The 18,043-nt window shown below is 35.8% G+C and overlaps 2 protein-coding genes across 4 annotated transcripts in view; both read left to right on the top strand.

Annotated features, from left to right (window-relative positions):
* Positions 1-62: 62 nt before the first annotated feature.
* The window catches only part of LOC135760498 (NLR family CARD domain-containing protein 3-like), a 46,741-nt gene continuing 28,760 nt past the window's right edge, over positions 63-18,043 (top strand). The window contains exons 1-7 of one of the 2 annotated variants that reach the window (XM_065270697.2): positions 88-304; positions 945-1,104; positions 1,567-3,414; positions 3,531-3,704; positions 3,787-3,963; positions 4,175-4,221; positions 5,783-7,283. In XM_065270697.2, coding sequence (XP_065126769.2) covers positions 211-304; positions 945-1,104; positions 1,567-3,414; positions 3,531-3,704; positions 3,787-3,963; positions 4,175-4,221; positions 5,783-6,330 — 3,048 coding nt within the window. In that variant the 5' untranslated portion in view covers positions 88-210 and the 3' untranslated portion in view covers positions 6,331-7,283. Of the gene's footprint in view, positions 305-944; positions 1,105-1,566; positions 3,415-3,530; positions 3,705-3,786; positions 3,964-4,174; positions 4,222-5,782; positions 7,284-18,043 lie in introns of those variants that run through there. The other variant, XM_073814496.1, reaches the window with a different exon arrangement.
* On the top strand, positions 272-17,077 carry LOC135752283 (glutathione hydrolase 1 proenzyme-like). 2 transcript variants are annotated; one of them, XM_065270756.2, is made up of 14 exons: positions 272-304; positions 9,701-9,793; positions 10,312-10,455; positions 10,575-10,708; positions 10,924-11,013; positions 11,139-11,331; positions 11,407-11,567; positions 11,665-11,814; positions 13,220-13,356; positions 13,654-13,841; positions 13,995-14,110; positions 15,002-15,126; positions 15,267-15,380; positions 15,498-17,077. In XM_065270756.2, exons 2-14 carry the CDS (start codon positions 9,717-9,719, stop codon positions 15,639-15,641), a joined length of 1,773 nt encoding a protein of 590 aa, XP_065126828.2. In that variant the 5' UTR covers positions 272-304; positions 9,701-9,716; the 3' UTR covers positions 15,642-17,077. The 2 variants fall into 2 exon arrangements, with proteins under 2 accessions (XP_065126828.2, XP_065126827.2); XM_065270755.2 differs by lacking the exon at positions 272-304 and having other exon boundaries at positions 9,620-9,793.

Raw genomic sequence — 18,043 nt, 5'->3', positions numbered from 1 at the left:
TATATTTTTTTTTTTCCCTTTCTTCTTTTAACTCTCTCTTTTTTATTTAAGGTTTTTCAAATAATACAAGCATGTATATTTATTTAATATATAAATTTTTTATATGTATTTCAAAATATACAAAAATGGGCAAAAAATATTTGTGAAAAATACATTTTTTGTAAACATATTTCTAAATATATTTTACCAGATATATTTTATATATGCTGTATGGGTAAATGCGTGCCCTTTTTTAAAGCAGAACCAAAAGTAAAACTGTCGCAAGAAACTGACAGAGCTGAGAGCAGCGGGAACGTTTCTAACGGTATGTACATTTATAAATCTGTAAAAGTTTGTCTACTCTGTAGTTAGTAACTTATAATTTTGTCTTGTGTGTTTATTGTTTTCCTGCCCTCATCATATGAGTACATGACGTTTGAACAAACATTTAAATAAAAAAATCTTGATTTGGGAGCAAATGTTCACTGTAGAACTGGTTTTTCGAAAATCTTAACATGTTTCAACCATGCATATGGTTTTATTTCAAGTATACAATTTCCTTTGGACTCGTCACAAGTACCATATTATACATGATAGTAAAACTATATTAGTAATGTTAATACATTTCCTGAAAAATATGTTTACTACACTTTTACTACAATAAAACCAGGGTTAATTCTCATAAAGATGTATTGTAATGTAGTTTATAAACTGGGCTTAATGTAATTTGACAGGTACAGAACTGAGCTTCAACATTTTATTTGAAAGAACTCAAGTTCGTTATTGATTATTGTTTTATATGTTTACCAAATTTGAATACCCCCACATTTTAACCAGGAAGTTACATTTTGAGGAATTTTGACTGCAAACATTTTAGGTAATGTCATCTCTGAAATATAACTTATGATATAAATATAACTTTTATTTATAACTGCATGATTCATATGTATACTTTTTCTTTCAAGACCTAAGGAGAATGAGAAGAGCAAAGACGTTGAGTTTCTCTGAGGAGAAAGATGAAGAAATTGCAGAATTTCCTGAAAACAGCTGTGTGTCAATGAAGACTAACAAATCAATGAATACTCCCATTAAATTCAATGATGGAGCCGTGACCTCTAACCCAGGGTAAGATAAATAATACTTTTAATATGAAATAAATAATAAGAAAATGTAATATTTTTGCAGATATGTAACTAAATACGTAATGATTCATAATAAAATGGTTATAATGCAAATAATTATGTTGCCCTTTATGTAAAATTAAGTTTCGATATAAAAAAATGAATGAGCATGTTTCTTTGTGTGTCGTGGTACTCTTACCTGCAGGTTTCCAAATATCCACTAAATGATAAATGTGATATTATGATATTATAAGAGAAATTCTTAAATAAGTAATTCATTATCTGCACCATGTGTATGCCGTCTACATTAATAGTACAGTAGGTTAAAGCAACAATATCAGGATACAAATTAAGGATAAGAAAATTAATGATCTACTATTAGCAGTAATAGCGAGAGATTTATAAATCTGTAAGCTGTTCATAACAGCAGCTGAAAAGAAGTTTTATCTCACTCAATTTTGTTCAGGTTGGATAGAGATGATCTTACTAAAGACCTGCAGCAAGATTCTTGTAAACCAGTGAATCTGCTGAAAGTTAAAAACGAACACAAAATCATCATGAAGATCAAGTATGAGAGTTTATTTGAGGGAATTACACTTCAAGAGAATCAAACCCTCCTGAAGAGGATTTACACACAACTGTACATCATAGAAGGAGAGAGAGAAGGAGTGAATGAAGAACATGAGGTTTTACACATAGAGAAAAACACCAGAACACAACAATTACAAGACACAACAATCTACTGCAATGACATCTTTAAACTCTTACCTGAACCAGAATATAAAACTGAGAAAAGAAGAGAGCGAAAAGACAAAATCAAAAGCGTTCTTACTAAAGGCATCGCTGGAATTGGAAAAACCGTCTCTGTACAGAAGTTCATTCTGGATTGGGCAGAGGGAACGGCCAATCAGGATGTAGATTTCATGTTTGTGCTTCCATTTCGAGAACTGAACTTGATTCAAGATGATCGGTACAGTCTTCACAAACTTCTGCTTGACTTTCATCCTGAACTCAAAGATCTAAATCCAAAGATTTATGATGAGTGTAAAGTTGTGTTCATCTTTGATGGTCTGGATGAAAACAGAATGACACTGATGTTTTCAGATGCTAAGAAAGTTTCTGATGTGACTGAGACTTCATCAGTGCCTGTGTTGATATCAAACCTCATGAAAGGAGATCTGATTCCTTCTGCTTTCATCTGGATCACCTCCAGACCAGCAGCAGCCAATCAGATCCCATCTAAATACATCAACCGTCTGACAGAAATACAGGGATTCAATGACGATCAGAAGGAGGAATATTTCAGGAAGAGAATCAGTGATGAACATCAAGCCAGCAGAATCATCTCACACGTCAGAAGATCAAGAAGTCTCCACATCATGTGTCACATACCAGTCTTCTGTTGGATCTCATCCACTGTCCTTCAAAACATCCTGAAACAAGACAATGAGAGAGCAGAAATCCCTAAAACTCTGACTGAAATGTACATCCACTTCCTGCTGATTCAGATGAATATAAAGAATGAGAAGTATGATGAGAGAGATCCAGAGAAACTCCTGCAGTCCAACAGAGAAGTGATTGTCAAACTGTCTGAACTGGCTTTCAAACAGCTGATGAAGGGTAATGTGATGTTTTATGAGGAGGAGCTGAAAGAGTCTGGCATAGACATCACTGACGCCTCAGTGTATTCTGGGATTTGTACTGAGATCTTTAAGGAGGAATCTGTGATGCATCAGAGGAAAATCTACTGCTTCATACATCTCAGCTGTCAGGAGTTTCTGGCTGCATTTTATGTGTTTCAATACTATGTAAGCACAACAATGGAAACCTTGAAGTATTTTGCTTCAGTCCAGAAATTGCTTAAAGGTGCAGTAGATGATGCCCTTAAATGTGAAGCTGGACATCTGGATCTTTTCCTGCGATTCCTGCTGGGCATCTCACTGGAGTCCAATCAGAGACTCTTAAAGGATCTACTGACACACAAGGTGGACACCTCAGAAACTATCAGTGAAATCACACAGTACATTAAAGATAAAGTCAAGCATAATGAAGATCTCTCTGCAGAAAGAGCCATCAATCTGTTTCTGTGTCTTCTTGAAGTGAATGATCAGACTCTGTACAGAGAGATTGAGGAGTTTGTGAGATCAGACAAACACTCAGAGAAGAAACTCTCTGCTGCTCACTGTTCAGCAATAGCCTACATGCTTCAGATGTCAGAGGAGGTGCTGGATGAGCTGAATCTGAAGAAATACAACACAACAGAGGAGGGGAGAAGAAGACTCATACCAGCTGTCAGCAACTGCACAAGAGCTATGTGAGAGTTTAATTTTGTACATTTATTTCTACATGTTATTTATTATAAAGCCAATATTATGGAAAGTCAATAAAATGGTAATTTTTATAGTTTGGATACTCTTTTATTTTCTTTAGACTTGCTGACTGTAATCTCACTGCCAAGTCCTGTGAAATTGTGGCTTCATGTCTCAGATCTTCAAACTCCTCTGTGAGAGATCTGGATGTGAGTAACAATGACCTGCAGGATTCAGGAGTGAAGCTCATCTCTGATGCTCTCAAGAGTCCAGACTGTAAACTACACACACTGAGGTATTTATCTCTAGATACTGATTTACTGATTTATAACTAAAGAGGATGAACTGACTGATGTTGATGTGTGATCTCTCTGTAGATTATCAGGTTGTATGGTGACAGATGAAGGTTGTTGTTATTTGGCTTCAGCTCTGAGTTCAAACCCATCATCACACCTGAGAGAGCTGGATCTGAGCTACAATCACCCACAACACTCAGGACGCCAGATGCTCTCTCAGATACTCAATGGTCCCAAGTGTACACTGGAGAAACTCAAGTATGTGGGGTATTTATTATCAATTTGTGCTTATAAGAATTAAGTTCATCTTGATTTAAGTAGCTTTTTGTGTGGTAAATCACCCCTAAATCTCATTTAAAATGGTTTATACGGGCAAAAAATATCATGGTACAATGAGGCAAATGAAGGGAGGCAGTTTTGGATTTGAATTACAGGAGACACCAACCAGAATGTGTTTGTCTTTCTCTAGTCTGAAGCATGGAGGACATTTTAGGATCACACCAGGATTGCGAAAATGTAAGTCATGTAATAATAATAACTTTTATTTTGATATAGTGACTTTAAAGTAGCTTCTCAAGGGCCTTACATAAACAAATACATAAACAAATGTGAATACAGCACACAAAGAGTAAACCAAGTTATACATATATATATATATATATATATATATATATAGAAGAATATTACACTTCCTCTTATACATAGATTACTGTGGCTCCAGGGAAGTGGAAGTGGAATTTTTTTTCTTCTCTTTTTCTTGGTCCGGTTGGGAGCCCAAATCACACATACTTAATGTAAAATAATTTGTTAGTTAGAAAATGACACGAGGTACCTGGACTGACATCAGTACTGTCACACTATATGGGCAAAAGTGTTGGGGGACAGCATTATTAAATTTAGGTGTTAATCAGACCCATTGCCATATCAAGCACCAGTCATGCACCCAAAAAAATGGGTGGTTCTAAAAAGCTCGGTGACTTCCAACTGCGGTACTGTTGCAATAAGATGGTTTATGAAAGTTCATTTCTACTGGATATTTTACGGTAAGCTGTAAGTGGTATTATTGTAAAGGGGAAGCGTTTAGGGACAACAGTAACTCGGCCACCAAGCAGAAGACAACGTAAAGTCCCTGTTGGTGTAAGATTTCCCAATACTTTTGTTCAGTGGTGGTTCACATTTCGCCTTTAAAACCGTGTGAAAAATGCGACCACGCCAGATTCTCTTGCTTTTTTTCTCGGCTGGCTGTGGCACCGAAATACCTGGAAAAAGAGTGCTTTATACCAAGTGTGCATTGCGACCGCATTGCAACCATGTTGCTCTCTATTTCAGCGTGCTTCCCACACGACAACATTCAAAGTAATCTCTTTTTTTCGCGGCAAAAGACATGAATTGTGAACTGCCCCTAACGGACTATTGAGAGGCTATTTTTTTAATTATGTGAGAATCATCCACAATGTGGGGCGTAAAATGGACTAATTTACATTTTTGTGTATCCTGTTTGTAATTTTATGTGCTAAAATCAGAATTCCGCTGAGCTCTGGATTTATTCATGTGTCTAAATATATGTCCAAATTTCGTCCAAATGTTGTATCATAGAGGCACTCCCAACAGTATTAAATGATTTGTTTGGTAGACATGAGCCAATAGATTTCAGCTCATAGGGCAAAAATATATATTTTCATATACATTTAAAAGAAATTATATTTAATATATATATTTGCTGAAATATAGTTTGAAATATGTTTCCAAACATTTTTTTCACCAAAATATTTTTTTTGCCTTTTTTGTATATTTTACAATATATTTTAAAAAATAAGTATTTATATATGTGTCGCATTGGAAGAAAAACTTGTATGTTGCAAACATAACGAGTTTGAAAAGGTTAAATTATAAAGTATTTTTGCAGTTGAAAACCTGAATCTTTCTTTGTAAAATGTATAAACTTCACTAAATAGATTACAAAACTGCATATCTGTGGCCTTGGTTATTTTGCATCTACAAAACAGGTTTAATTTCTTGCTGTGGTCACACCTTTATGCGACTTTATGTAATAAAGTTCAAATCTTCTTGTGTTCAGATGCGTGTGATCTCACACTGGAACCGAACACAGCAAACGTTCGTCTCGTTCTGTCTGAAGGAAACAGAAAGTTGACGTATGTGAAAGATCCCCAGCCGTATCCTGATCGGTCAGACCGATTTAAACACTACGAGCAGATTTTGTCTAAAGAGAGTTTCTCTGGACGCCATTATTGGGAGGCTGAATGGACCGGATGGAGTTATATAGGTATGACGTATGAAGGAATCAGCAGGGATGGAGGAAATCTGAGTAGGTTAGGATACAATGAAATGTCCTGGTGTCTCTTCTGTATTTCTGACAGATACAGTGCTTGGCACAATAACACAAACCGAGATATACCTGCACCTTCACCTCCATCTAATAGAGTAGGAGTTTATCTGGACTGGTCGGCTGGCACTTTGTCCTTCTACAGCGTCTCTGATACACAAACACTCACACACTTGCACACATTCAACACAACATTCACTGAACCTCTGTATGGTGCTGTTAGAGTTTATGACTGCTCTGTGTCTCTCTGTCAGATTGAACAACAACAAACTGTTCACTAAATTCTTAACTGGAGACACTGTTTTCTATGATCATGTATCTCTTCCACCAACACCTCACTTACTAATGCTGCGTTCCAGAGCCCATCCAAACCAGTGGGACGTGGGACTTATCCTACCTCCAACTAGGAAAAGTGCACTGGAATGCCTGTCGAAGTGGAACCTCCTACCGGCGAACTCGGGGGAGTTTGACCTACCCCGACTTCAGAAAATGAAGTCGGAGGACAATGGCGGCGCCCATAAATCGCGTCGTCGTCAGAGGAAATCTTCAAGGAATAGACTATAAATTGTACTTCTCTGCTTGTAGGGTTGTTTTAGACACTGTAATTTTAACACAACTTGTTTTTTTAATATTATGGCGTGAAATTATGTCGTTATTATCTGTTAGCATGAAAATACGGTAAAAGTATACCAAGTTACTTAGCGACATGCAGCGCTTTTATATAATGGCCCCAGAACACTTTGTAAAGATGTTTAACTTGATGTTTTACTGTAGTGTGAACTGCACAGTTCAGACTGACGTTTAAAAGTCATGTAGTCTTTACGAGCCTTAAGAAGATCGGTCGGTCGTCCATGTTTTCTGTTTACGTTCCACTTCAAATGCCTGGAACGCTTTGAAGTAGGAGCTAGGACACTTCAGGAAGGATAAGTCCCACGTCCCACTGGTTTGGATGGGCTCTGGAACGCAGCATAATATCTTTTTCTATTTTCTATTTTTATATTTATCTTCTCTGTCATTTAAAAAACTGACCCTTGGCTATGTATACAGTGTTAGACTTGTGAGACTAGTTCTAGTGCGCTTATGTATTGCTGTTCTTGTGTTGCTATAATTGCTTTTATTGTTCACAAAGTGGCTTTGGACAAAAGCATCTGTTAAATGACTAAATGTAAATGTATCTCATATCACTCTGTAATTTAGCTTGCGTGTTTGAATCAATACAATAAAATAATTTTAATCCAGATCAATAGTCATTTTTACTGATTTACTGGATAGTCACACGAGCAAATCCAGCCTTATGTTACATTTGCAGTACAAAACTTGACATATAAATTCTCAGAGAATGCATTAATGCATATAAGTCTAAATGCCGTTTTTCTGTTTAAGATGAGGGAAACATGCAAGCGTTATAGATGTGACAAAAAGGACAAAAGTTTTTAGTTGACAACATACTTTGTAGGAATTTTGTGAATTAAAACGCACAAACTAAGCAATAATGCGCAATAAATTAATAAAGGATGGCTCTTCAAAGGACATTTTGATATTTATTTTAATTTCATTTTTGTGCATTTATGAGGATGAAATACAGACATGACATTAGTTATGGACGTGACAATTCTGAAATTGACACTTACTTAACTATAGAAAATAATTTTAAAAAATGCCTTAAAAACTTTAAAGGAACATGCCCACATTTTGGGAATTTAGCTTATTCACCGTATCCCCCAGAGTTAGATAAGTCCATACATACCTTTTTCATCTCTGTGCGTGCTGTAACTCTGTCTGACGCAGCCCCAGCTAGCTTAGCTTATCACAAAGACTGGAAGTGAATGGCTCCAGCTAGCATACTGCTCCCAATAAGTAACAAAATAACGCAAGCATTTTCTTATTTATATGTGTTGTGATTTGTCTAGTCACACCGTGTACAAATAACAAGGTCATATAAGACACAGGTATCTTTTAACCGTATACCTACTGGGACCTGTATTCTCAGAAGGCGAAGCACTGCTACATGGGCGGAATGACTCTGACCGATCTCTCTGCTCCTTACCAGTTTGCGTCTCGGGTGCTGTGAGCACATCACTCTGCCCAAGTAGCAGTGCTTCGCCTTCACGGTGTGACTTTACAAATCAAAACATATAAATAGGAAAATGTTTGCGTTATTTTATCACTTTTTGGGAACAGTATGCTAGCTGGAGCCATTCACTTCCAGTCTTTGTGATAAGCTAAGCTAGCGGGGGCTGCGTCAGACAGAGTTACAGCACGCACAGAGATGAGAAAGGTATGTATGGACTTATCTAACTCTGGGGGATACGGTGAATAAGCTAAATTCCCAAAATGTGGGCGTGTTCCTTTAAAAACCAAGACCGGGTATTTAAACCACCTGCAATTTCAGTATAGTTAAAAACTTTTGGTAAAAACTTTACTTTTCATAATAAGGTTGACTTTGCATGGAATTGGCCATTTTATCTCTAGGAACACACATCATTAACTGTAAAATAGGGAACTGAAGTTATGACAGATGAAATTAAATGCTGATTAATAACTGTATGTGGTTTTCACACGGTTAATATAAATCTGTTATATCTATAAAAGGAAAAGCTTAGCTGCTGTAAAGTATTGAAACCTGTATGCAAGGAGTCTTCTACTCTTCTTCGAGGACCAGATTTTAAAATTGTAAATATTATACAGGCCAAACTTTTACCCCAAATTTTACCTTTTATTATATATGTTATAATTTTTTTTTACTTTTTATAGGTCATATTAAAAAACATGCATTTTCAAAAAAAGATGCACACATCTTTTATCCAATATTTTGCCTTTTAATTACTGAAAACTCAATTGCAGTTTAACATTGCAAGAGCCTATGAACATTGCACAAAAATGTGCAAGTGTAAATAATCAACACATGGATTTTTGTATAGCACTAACTGTTATGAAAACTTTTACACTTCTTTTGTTTATAATTGTTTAACTTTCATAAATTGTTACATTGCACGTATTCACAACATATAGTCAGTCTTCTCCCAATGACTAAAATTGCACTTCCTGTTTTCTTTTTTAGTATTTTAAAGACATATAGGCTAAACCACCTTTCCATTGTACACTACATTCGGATACGACTGTCAAAGTTCGGCCCCTAGTGGCAGTCGTAATGAAATTTCAGTTTAATCGTAAATCCATGTCAACATGGGAGAGAAGCTCATTCCATCGCAAGAGCCTTCAATCTACAAATATTTATGCTGACTAGCCCTGCTGTATGTAATATATTTTCTAATTTATTGTGAGTCCACATAAGATGAGATAAAGAAGTTGCATTAATTTTACTGGTAAGTTTTGAACAGAAATCAAACAAAATTATTGTCAGCGTGTATTTGTTTGTGTTTTGCGATCAGATATGATTGATAATATTGGGTTAACTTCTAGATGTTATTATGTTGCACTACCTTGACCGCAATCCCAATCCAGTGTTGTGCAATGTTGAAATTTTTGTCCTTTGGAAACATTTTTGAAAAATCTGGAAGTGAAATCTTCTATAAGCCACAGACATATGATTTTAAAACCGTCTTAAGCTGATCAGACAGCAGTTTACTGTTCACAAATGCTGAGATCATGGCTTTAAACCTCTCAGGAGTTTCATTTTAACTTTTACAGTAACTTGGTCCACTCAATGGATCCACATGAAGGACGGATTTTTAGATACAAGACATCACAATACACAATATCATGTCAGTGGAATCTCAAAAGGTAATTTTTCTGTTTTTACGATATTATACGGCTTGTTTTCTATGTCTTATGTCTGTAACACATACATTTATAACAAGGCACCTTCATTTTGAGGCCCATAATAAGTTGTAGTATGTGCTGTACATAAAATTGTAGCCCAGTGAAATATGTTGAAAAGTGGACGATGTGAAAGTCTGTGTAGTCTTGCACCCTAAAAATAAAAATGCTGGGGGTTTGCAACCCATCATTGGCTTAAAATGGGACAAAGCCAGCGATGGGTTACATTAAACCAGAAAATTTGTATTTAATATAATATATAATATAATTTTTGATCCACGTTGATGGCAAATTAACACAATTGTTGGATTGTGGAACAAAACATAGGTAAATCTAGTATTTATTTATTATAATAAGAATGCATACATTAATTGGTGAATCCTTTTATGCTAATCTCACAGTGTATCATAAAATTGAAAAAGTGCAAAACCATGACATTTGTATTGTGTTTGTGTAATGCACATCTCATAATTTACTCTCAGATGTTTGCTGTTCTTCACTGCGATTGCTGTGATTGTTGTGATGGTTAAGAAACTTAATGTGAAGCCCACAGTGAAACCCAATGAGAAATGTTATCCTCATGTAGCAGTGGCTGCAGATGCTGGGAGATGCTCTGAGGTTGGCAGGTATGAATCCAAAGACACCGATTAACATTAATGTTACTCTGAGAAATTCACAGCATGCTATATGAAAACTTTAAAAAAAACGTCTGCATTACATTGAAGAAAATCTTGATCGTTGATAGGGACATCTTGAAGAAGAAGAATGGTTCAGCAGTCGATGCAGCTATCGCTACTCTGTTGTGTGTCGGTCTGTTTAATCCTCACAGTATGGGAATAGGAGGAGGAGTGGTGTTCACCATATACAATGCATCTACAGGTATGTGGACCTGAACATACTCCCATACTCCCATTTTGGGAATGTTGGTCCAGGTTTATGTACTATATCACATTGACCACAAGGCTAGCTAAACCATAGTGTTACGATAAGCATAACATAACTTATGATAAAATACAAGCCTTACAACACAATTTTCTTTCTGAATGTTTTTAATTTTGATAAATAAATGTTATAAGTTTGCTGATACCCAACAGGAAGGGTGGAGGTGATTGATGCCAGAGAAACTGCTCCAATTAAAGCTTCAGCAGATATGTTTGACAAAGACCCCAAAAAAGCAGAGTCAGGTAAACCACATGTCCCCAAATGCGGTGTCCATAATGATTTTACAACATTTACAATGAATTTAGTTATTATGAGAACAGCAAAGTTTTTCATTTTGACTCTTGTAAATGACTCGACTGCTTCACAGGTGGATTGTCCATTGGTGTACCAGGACTCATCCGTGGTTTCGAGATGGCACACAAAAGGCATGGAAGACTAAAATGGAGTGAACTGTTTGAGCCCAGTATACAGTTGGCACGCGAGGGTGTTAAAATTGGCCATGCCCTGGGTGAAGCCATCAAAGAGAAAAATGTCTCGATTCTGAATGACACCATATGGTGGTAAGAGTTGTATTTTGCATCACTTATTAACAGTTTCCATTTATTTAGTTTCTGCTCATTTTCCTCTCTTTCCAGTGAAGTGTTTTGTAAATCCAACAAGACTCTTTGGAAGGAAAATGATACAATACATTTTCTCAAACTAGCTGACACATATGAGACGATATCAAAACATGGGCCAAATGCTTTTTACAACGGATCACTGACCCAGAATATAGTGAAGGACATCCAGGCCGCAGGTGATGTCATCATATTATTTCCCTGTATTGATGTTTGAGGGTCCGCAGACCAAATAATTGACTTATCTGTCTGATTGGCTTGTTTGTTGTAATTCAGGAGGAATTATAACATCTGAGGATCTACAGGGATATAGAGCGAGGTTGAATGAATACGCATTAAACTTTACAGTGAGGAATTATACATTTCATGTCCCTACTGCTCCATTTGGTGGACCTGTGCTTGCAATGATCCTCAAGATAGTCAACGGTGAGTTTTTCCTACCATTTTTAGCTGAACTCTACTTACTTTCAATTACTTTCAAATCTATATCTGCTGTGTTATTCTTTATTTTGTACAACCAACACGATCTCATGGCAATTCGTACAGATGTTAACTTTCATAAAAAATCCTTGTTCAGTCGAGAAAAATTTATGTTTTTTGAGGAAAACATTCCAGGATTTTTCTCCATATAGTGGACTTTAGTGGACCTCAACAGTTTACAGTTTCAGTGCAGCTTCAAAGCTCTAAACTATCCCAACCGAGGAAAAAGGGTCTTATCTAGCAAAACCATCCTCATTTTTACCAAAAAAAAAGTACTTTTAACCACAACTTCTCATCTATGCGCCAACATGACCTTACGTATTACGTAATGACGTCCATTAGCTCTTTCGCCGCCAAGTGAAAACGCTTCCCTGCCAATGACAAGAATTTCCGGCTTGCCGCAATACAGCTATTATCCACTTCCGCAACTTATACAACCTGAAAGTAGCGCCTCACATGAAAGAGAAAGAACTCTGTGTATGTTTTAAAGATCGCTCTGCATCTGATCTCTATCATAAGTCCTTCACAAAAATTGAATTATCTCAGCTTTTTGCTCAAAGTTTGGTGTTTTTGAAGAAACCTACCCATATTTGAGAGGTGATAAAAAAATAGGTAGGATGAAACTGTTTTTTTTTTTTAAAGCAGAGGGTCTGTTCTTTTATTTGATATATTGTTTGTTTATATATTTAAAGAAGATTTAAATTTCTGGAAGGCATTATACTTTTGTGAAAATCATGAAAAATGCTGGCGCTGGCTGGCAACTTTTTTAAAAACGCTGGCGGGGAAAGAGTTAAGAGGTGGCTAATTGACTTTTCACTGGGAGGCAATCTGACCAATCATTACATCGATATTATGTGCCTCTAGGTTTCATTGAACGCACGTGCCGTGGGATGATTATGCGTCTGGTCGGAACTTTACTTCTGGTTTCTGTTTGTTTAATGGTCTGACTAGTTGCTAAACTAAACTCTTGAACAAATACCTCGTGGAAAATAACAAATGTCTTGGTTTCCTAGGTAATCTGCGTGTTGTTTATTTTGCTTGTAATATAAAAAAACTACTTTTTTTATTCGAGTTAAACGGAAGTTACGTGTTTTCTACGAAAGCTGCTTGTTTATGTTGTTATTGCTGAAACCGTTTATTACTAACCATAATTTTGTCTGACAATCAAACCACAGTTAAAACAATACTTGGGATTGATGTTGGACATGGCAAAAAGGGGTGGGTCTTTATGAAAGGTCCATTTGTATTAATCATACGACCACATTTGTATGTTTTTTACAATTAACTTTCACCCCTAATTCTGTTAAAATTTTGTGCAGTTTTGTCTAAATAATTCACTTTCTTATTTTAGGATACAACATCTCAAGCAGCAGTATGTGGACAAATGAAAGTATGATTTTGACATATCATCGGATAATAGAGTCTTTCCGCTTCGCTTACGCTCGTAAGAGTAGACTGGGGGATCCTCAGTATGTCAATGTCACTGATGTGAGTTTAATTCAGTTGCACTCGTGGATTTCAATAATGAAGACAGGCAAGAACTAATGTTATTCTCCCTCAATGTCTATGCCACGCGTCAAGTTCAAAAAATGAGTAAATAATGTGTCATTTTTTGTGTTCTTTTAAACCAATCGGCCTTTCAAATTCAGAACTTCTGCATCTGATCCAGATGTATTCAAGATCTGTTAAAAGCATTAAAGCAACTCTTTATAGTGTCGTAATATTACAGCAGACTTTGATTTCTCATTAAATTCTTTAATGCAGTTTTTTATTCTTGTTTTACAGTTCATTCAGGAAATGATATCAGACAAGTTTGCAGATTACATTAGAAGTAAGATCAACGACAACACCACCAAACCTGATGACTGTTATGAACATGATACCTCTCCATCTGATGACAATGGGACATCTCATCTGTCTATCATTGCAGAAGATGGCAGCGCTGTGGCTGTCACCAGCAGTATCAATGATCGGTGAGAGAATCTATCAGATATCCATCCATCCATCCACCTATCTATCTATCTGCTCAGTGTGCCTAGTGAAACCATGATGTTCATCTACTTTTGCCATCTATTCCTATGAAGCTTTTATCTTTGTATCAATATTGTTGCTTTCTGTCCTCAAAGTTTTGGCTCCATGGTGATGTCAAACTTAACAGGCATCATCTTTAATGACCAGATGAGTGATTTCAGCTTCAATAAGACAGGAAAGAAAATCAATCAGAACAACTTAATTGAACCAGGTAAAAACTCACAAGACAATCGACAATAACATTATGGTATTAAGCATGCTCAAGGGCCGGTTATACTTTTTTCTGCGTCCGTCTTGCATCCACACAGCTTTCACTGCACAGGCTACTAAACCGCAGATATTTGTGGATGGTCGCTTTTGACACATTCATGATTTCTTATTCAAAAGATTACTCTACAAGACCTACAGGACATTAAAGAAATCAGGATAGATGAAGAAAGGTAGCAGATCTACCATTGCAAACAATGTTTAGCTCAGAACAAGAAGGCAAAGACAATCAAACATTATGGTAAAGGAAATGCTCCTTAGCTTTCTGTTCTTGAAAAAAATTAAAATTGATGGTGTGTGCAAACACAGTCTATTGCCATTCTATGTGTTGTTTATAGGGGAGTGTCCTATCTCAATATTTTCACGTGCATGTATGCGTACCATCTTAGAAATTGTGCTGCATTCGGATGGGTGTGTGGATGACAGCTGATGACAGAGATGATTTTAGTTGAATCCAAAATCACCCCATATACTCGCATTCACACTTTATTACATTAGTTCACTAATACATTAAAGAAGTGAATGAACAGACACTGAGTTTCTCAAAAGGGCAGTCCTCCCCTGTACTCTTATGCCATTTTTAAGTAGCAGGAAGTAATTTGGCACAAAATTTAAGGTAAATTATTGGTATTCTAGTTGTTAAGTGTACGTCATTTGTACACTCACTATTGCAGTGCATTATGGAAATAAATTAGTATACTCCATAATATCCACTATGCTCTCAGACACTGAAAGATCCACTGACCGTTTAATGCAAATTTTTGTAACGTGGAAGTGTGCATGTAATCATTTACTGTATCAAGCTCAGAATAAACAAATCAAACTTTTTTGTAAGGTAAAAGGTCTCTTTCATCAATGTGTCCAACAATAATTATGGACAACTCACAGCCAAAACACAAGCGAGTAAAAATGCTGATTGGAGCTTCAGGTGGGACAAAGATCACAACAGCAACTGCACTGGTAAACACAAACACTGAAACAGATTTATACAATTGAAGCACAGATCATGTATAAATACAAATTCAACTGTATGAATTTAAGCATGTGATTTACATGTTATGTAATTTACATGTATCCTCCCTCTGTCTCTCTCATCCTAGGTGATCTTAAACTATCTGTTCTTTGACTATGGCCTGAAGAAAGCTGTTGATGAACCCAGAGTTCACAATGGATGGGAACCTAATGTGACGTTTGTCGAAGACAAATTCGATAAGGTGAGATTCTTGCACATCACAACAAAAGTTGCTCCGAATAAAACAATTTGCATAAACAGATGCCCACAGTCAATAATTATTTGCATGATTTATTGTGTCTTATGTATGTGAATGTAGTTTGTAATTGATGGATTAAAGCAGAAGAATCATACAATTCAGAATATTGGTCCATTGGGCAAGGTCCAGGCAGCTGTACGACAGGCTGACCAAATCTGTGCTGAATGTGACTACAGGAAAGGCGGCTATCCTGCGGGATACTGATAACAAGTACTGTGTCGGGTATACAGCTCCTTAAAGTCGTGTTGTGCATCGATTTTTCTAATTCCACCTAGTAAATTTGTATTTTGTCTAATCTATTGTTATCAATTCTGAATCTGACAAAAGACTCAATATCTTAATATTTTATGCTTTTGTTTACAAGTGCCATGTTGTTTTGAGATAGAGTAACCATCCTTACTTTCTGGTATTTGCTACAATGGTCCCTACAATACTTTTTATTGTATTATTATTGTATGTTCAGTCAGGTTCATCAGAAAACCTTAATTTCTTTTATCTTGGTGATCAGAATTAAGCATTTTAGAGTGCCACATAATAATAAACATTGAAATCACAGTAAAATGACAGTGATATTAGTAACATTATTGATGGATTATTGTTTTGAGCTTCATAATTTAAATTGGTTTGTTCGTCCCCACGAACAAAAGGTGATAGAGCTTTCTCAATTGCTGCTCCCCATCTCTGGAATCACTGGACATCCGCCTTGCACCTTCTGTTGTAACTTTTAAAACACTGTTGAAAACATACTTGTACTCCCAGGCATTTTAATTTACTGTCTTTTAATATGTTGTTTTGTCTGTGCTTTCTGTTTTATTTCTGCTTTCCCTGTTTTTATTTCTGCTTTGTTCAGCACTTTGTCAGCGCTGCTGTGATAATTGTGCTATATAAATAAACATTCATCTCATGTTTAATCTTAAAAAAAGGGGGTTGCACTTTGAAAATTTACTTTTATAAATGTAACAGAAACATAAGGTTCTTTTAACATTAATGAAAGCCAAAAATTAGATTTCTGGATGTACATTTAAAGTTTGGATAAACATAACATTTAATATAGGCTAGTCACAAAAGTCACACCAAAATGTCAGTGTGTGAGAACAATTCAAAGGTTTCAGGTTTCTCTAAACAGAAAAAACGAAGGGTATCATTCTTAAGTCTTCTGAGGGAGCACTTATCTGGGTAAAACCTATGAATTAACTTAAAGATAATTTCTCTCACTTTGTTAATTACTAAATACTTGTGAGATAATGTCCAATTTTTTTTCCAGGGAATGTCACTTACATGTCAATTTCAGTAATAAATAACATATGGCATAGATACGGATTCCTCCTGAAACAAGACTCTAATTTTCTTATTGATTTTTGTCTTAGATGAAGAAAGACACTGTTTTACATAGATCCACTGAGTGACAAAAGGATAAAAAGGAAATCAAGAAAATTTAAACCCCCCTTATCAATGGTATTCACCACAGATATCCTGACAAAATGAGTTTTATTCTTCCATACAAAGTTAAGGAGTATTGTATCAACTTTTTAAGAATGGCGGTGATGACTAGCTGGGTTTTCACTATGTTCATGTTTAATGATGATTGTTTAAATGTTTTGATATTTGCTGTCACTGATAATTAAATTAAATTGCCTTTTTGAATGGCATATTTTTACAGTCTATGGTATTACAGCATCCACTACATTATAGAGTGAATTTTGTGCCATATTTAAACGAACAAATCCAGCATGTTGCAAACAAACTTAAAGGAATAGTCTACCCTTTTGCCATATTAAACTATGTTATTACCTCAACCTAGACAAATTAATACATACCTAGCATTTAGCCTAGCCCCATTCATTCCTATGGTGCCAAACAGGGAAGCCACCAAACACTTCCGTGTTTTCCCTATTTAAAGACTGTTACATGAGGAGTTATACCAGTAAGTATGGTGCCACAAAATAAAACTTTTTTTGGTACCATAGGAATGAATGGGGATAGGCTAAATGCTAACACATTCACAACACGCTGTACAGTGCACCCATTGAAAAAAGATAGGTATGAATTAATTCGTCTAGGTTGAGGTAATAACATAGTTTAATATGGCAAAAGGGTAGACTATTCCTTTAATCTGCTTTGCAAAGGGAAGCATGACTCGCAAACAAACACAAAATGTTTTGCAAATACAAAAGGCAATTTTAGAGAAAATGCAAAGGTATTACAAATATGTACTGTGTTTCTCACAAATGTGACCATAATTTTTTCACAAGTGCGACCATGATTCTCTCACAAATCTGACCATTATTGTCTCACAATGTGACCATGCAATCACAAACAGCAGATGGTGCTTTTTCAACTTCGCTGAAAAGCTGTGAATTGTATACCACACCTGCCAGTGGGAGCAACTGAATAAAAACATATTTTAATTGTCAGGCTTCATTCTGTTAATCTCATTGAATTTATTGAAAGTGTTAATAATAATAAGTGTGTGCTAATAGTAAACAAATTATGTGTACATATTTGTAACACCTCTGCATTTTCTCTCAAATTGCCATTTGTTCTTGCAAAACATTTTCTGTTTGTTTACAAGTCAAGTTTCACTTTGCAAAGCAGATTAAGTTTGT

Source organism: Paramisgurnus dabryanus, chromosome 4 (assembly GCF_030506205.2).
Source record: "Paramisgurnus dabryanus chromosome 4, PD_genome_1.1, whole genome shotgun sequence".
Classification (NCBI taxonomy): Eukaryota; Metazoa; Chordata; class Actinopteri; order Cypriniformes; family Cobitidae; genus Paramisgurnus; species Paramisgurnus dabryanus.
Note: the sequence above shows the minus strand (reverse complement) of the source record. Positions and strands in the feature narration are given on the sequence as shown.

Excerpts from the sequence above, each read along its gene's own strand:
- LOC135752283 (XM_065270756.2), top strand. The coding sequence starts at position 9,717 with ATGGATCCACATGAAGGACGGATTTTTAGATACAAGACATCACAATAC. Across the intron at positions 9,794-10,311 it reads TGTCAGTGGAATCTCAAAAG|ATGTTTGCTGTTCTTCACTG; the intron begins GTAATTTTTCTG and ends ATTTACTCTCAG. Across the intron at positions 10,456-10,574 it reads AGATGCTCTGAGGTTGGCAG|GGACATCTTGAAGAAGAAGA; the intron begins GTATGAATCCAA and ends GATCGTTGATAG.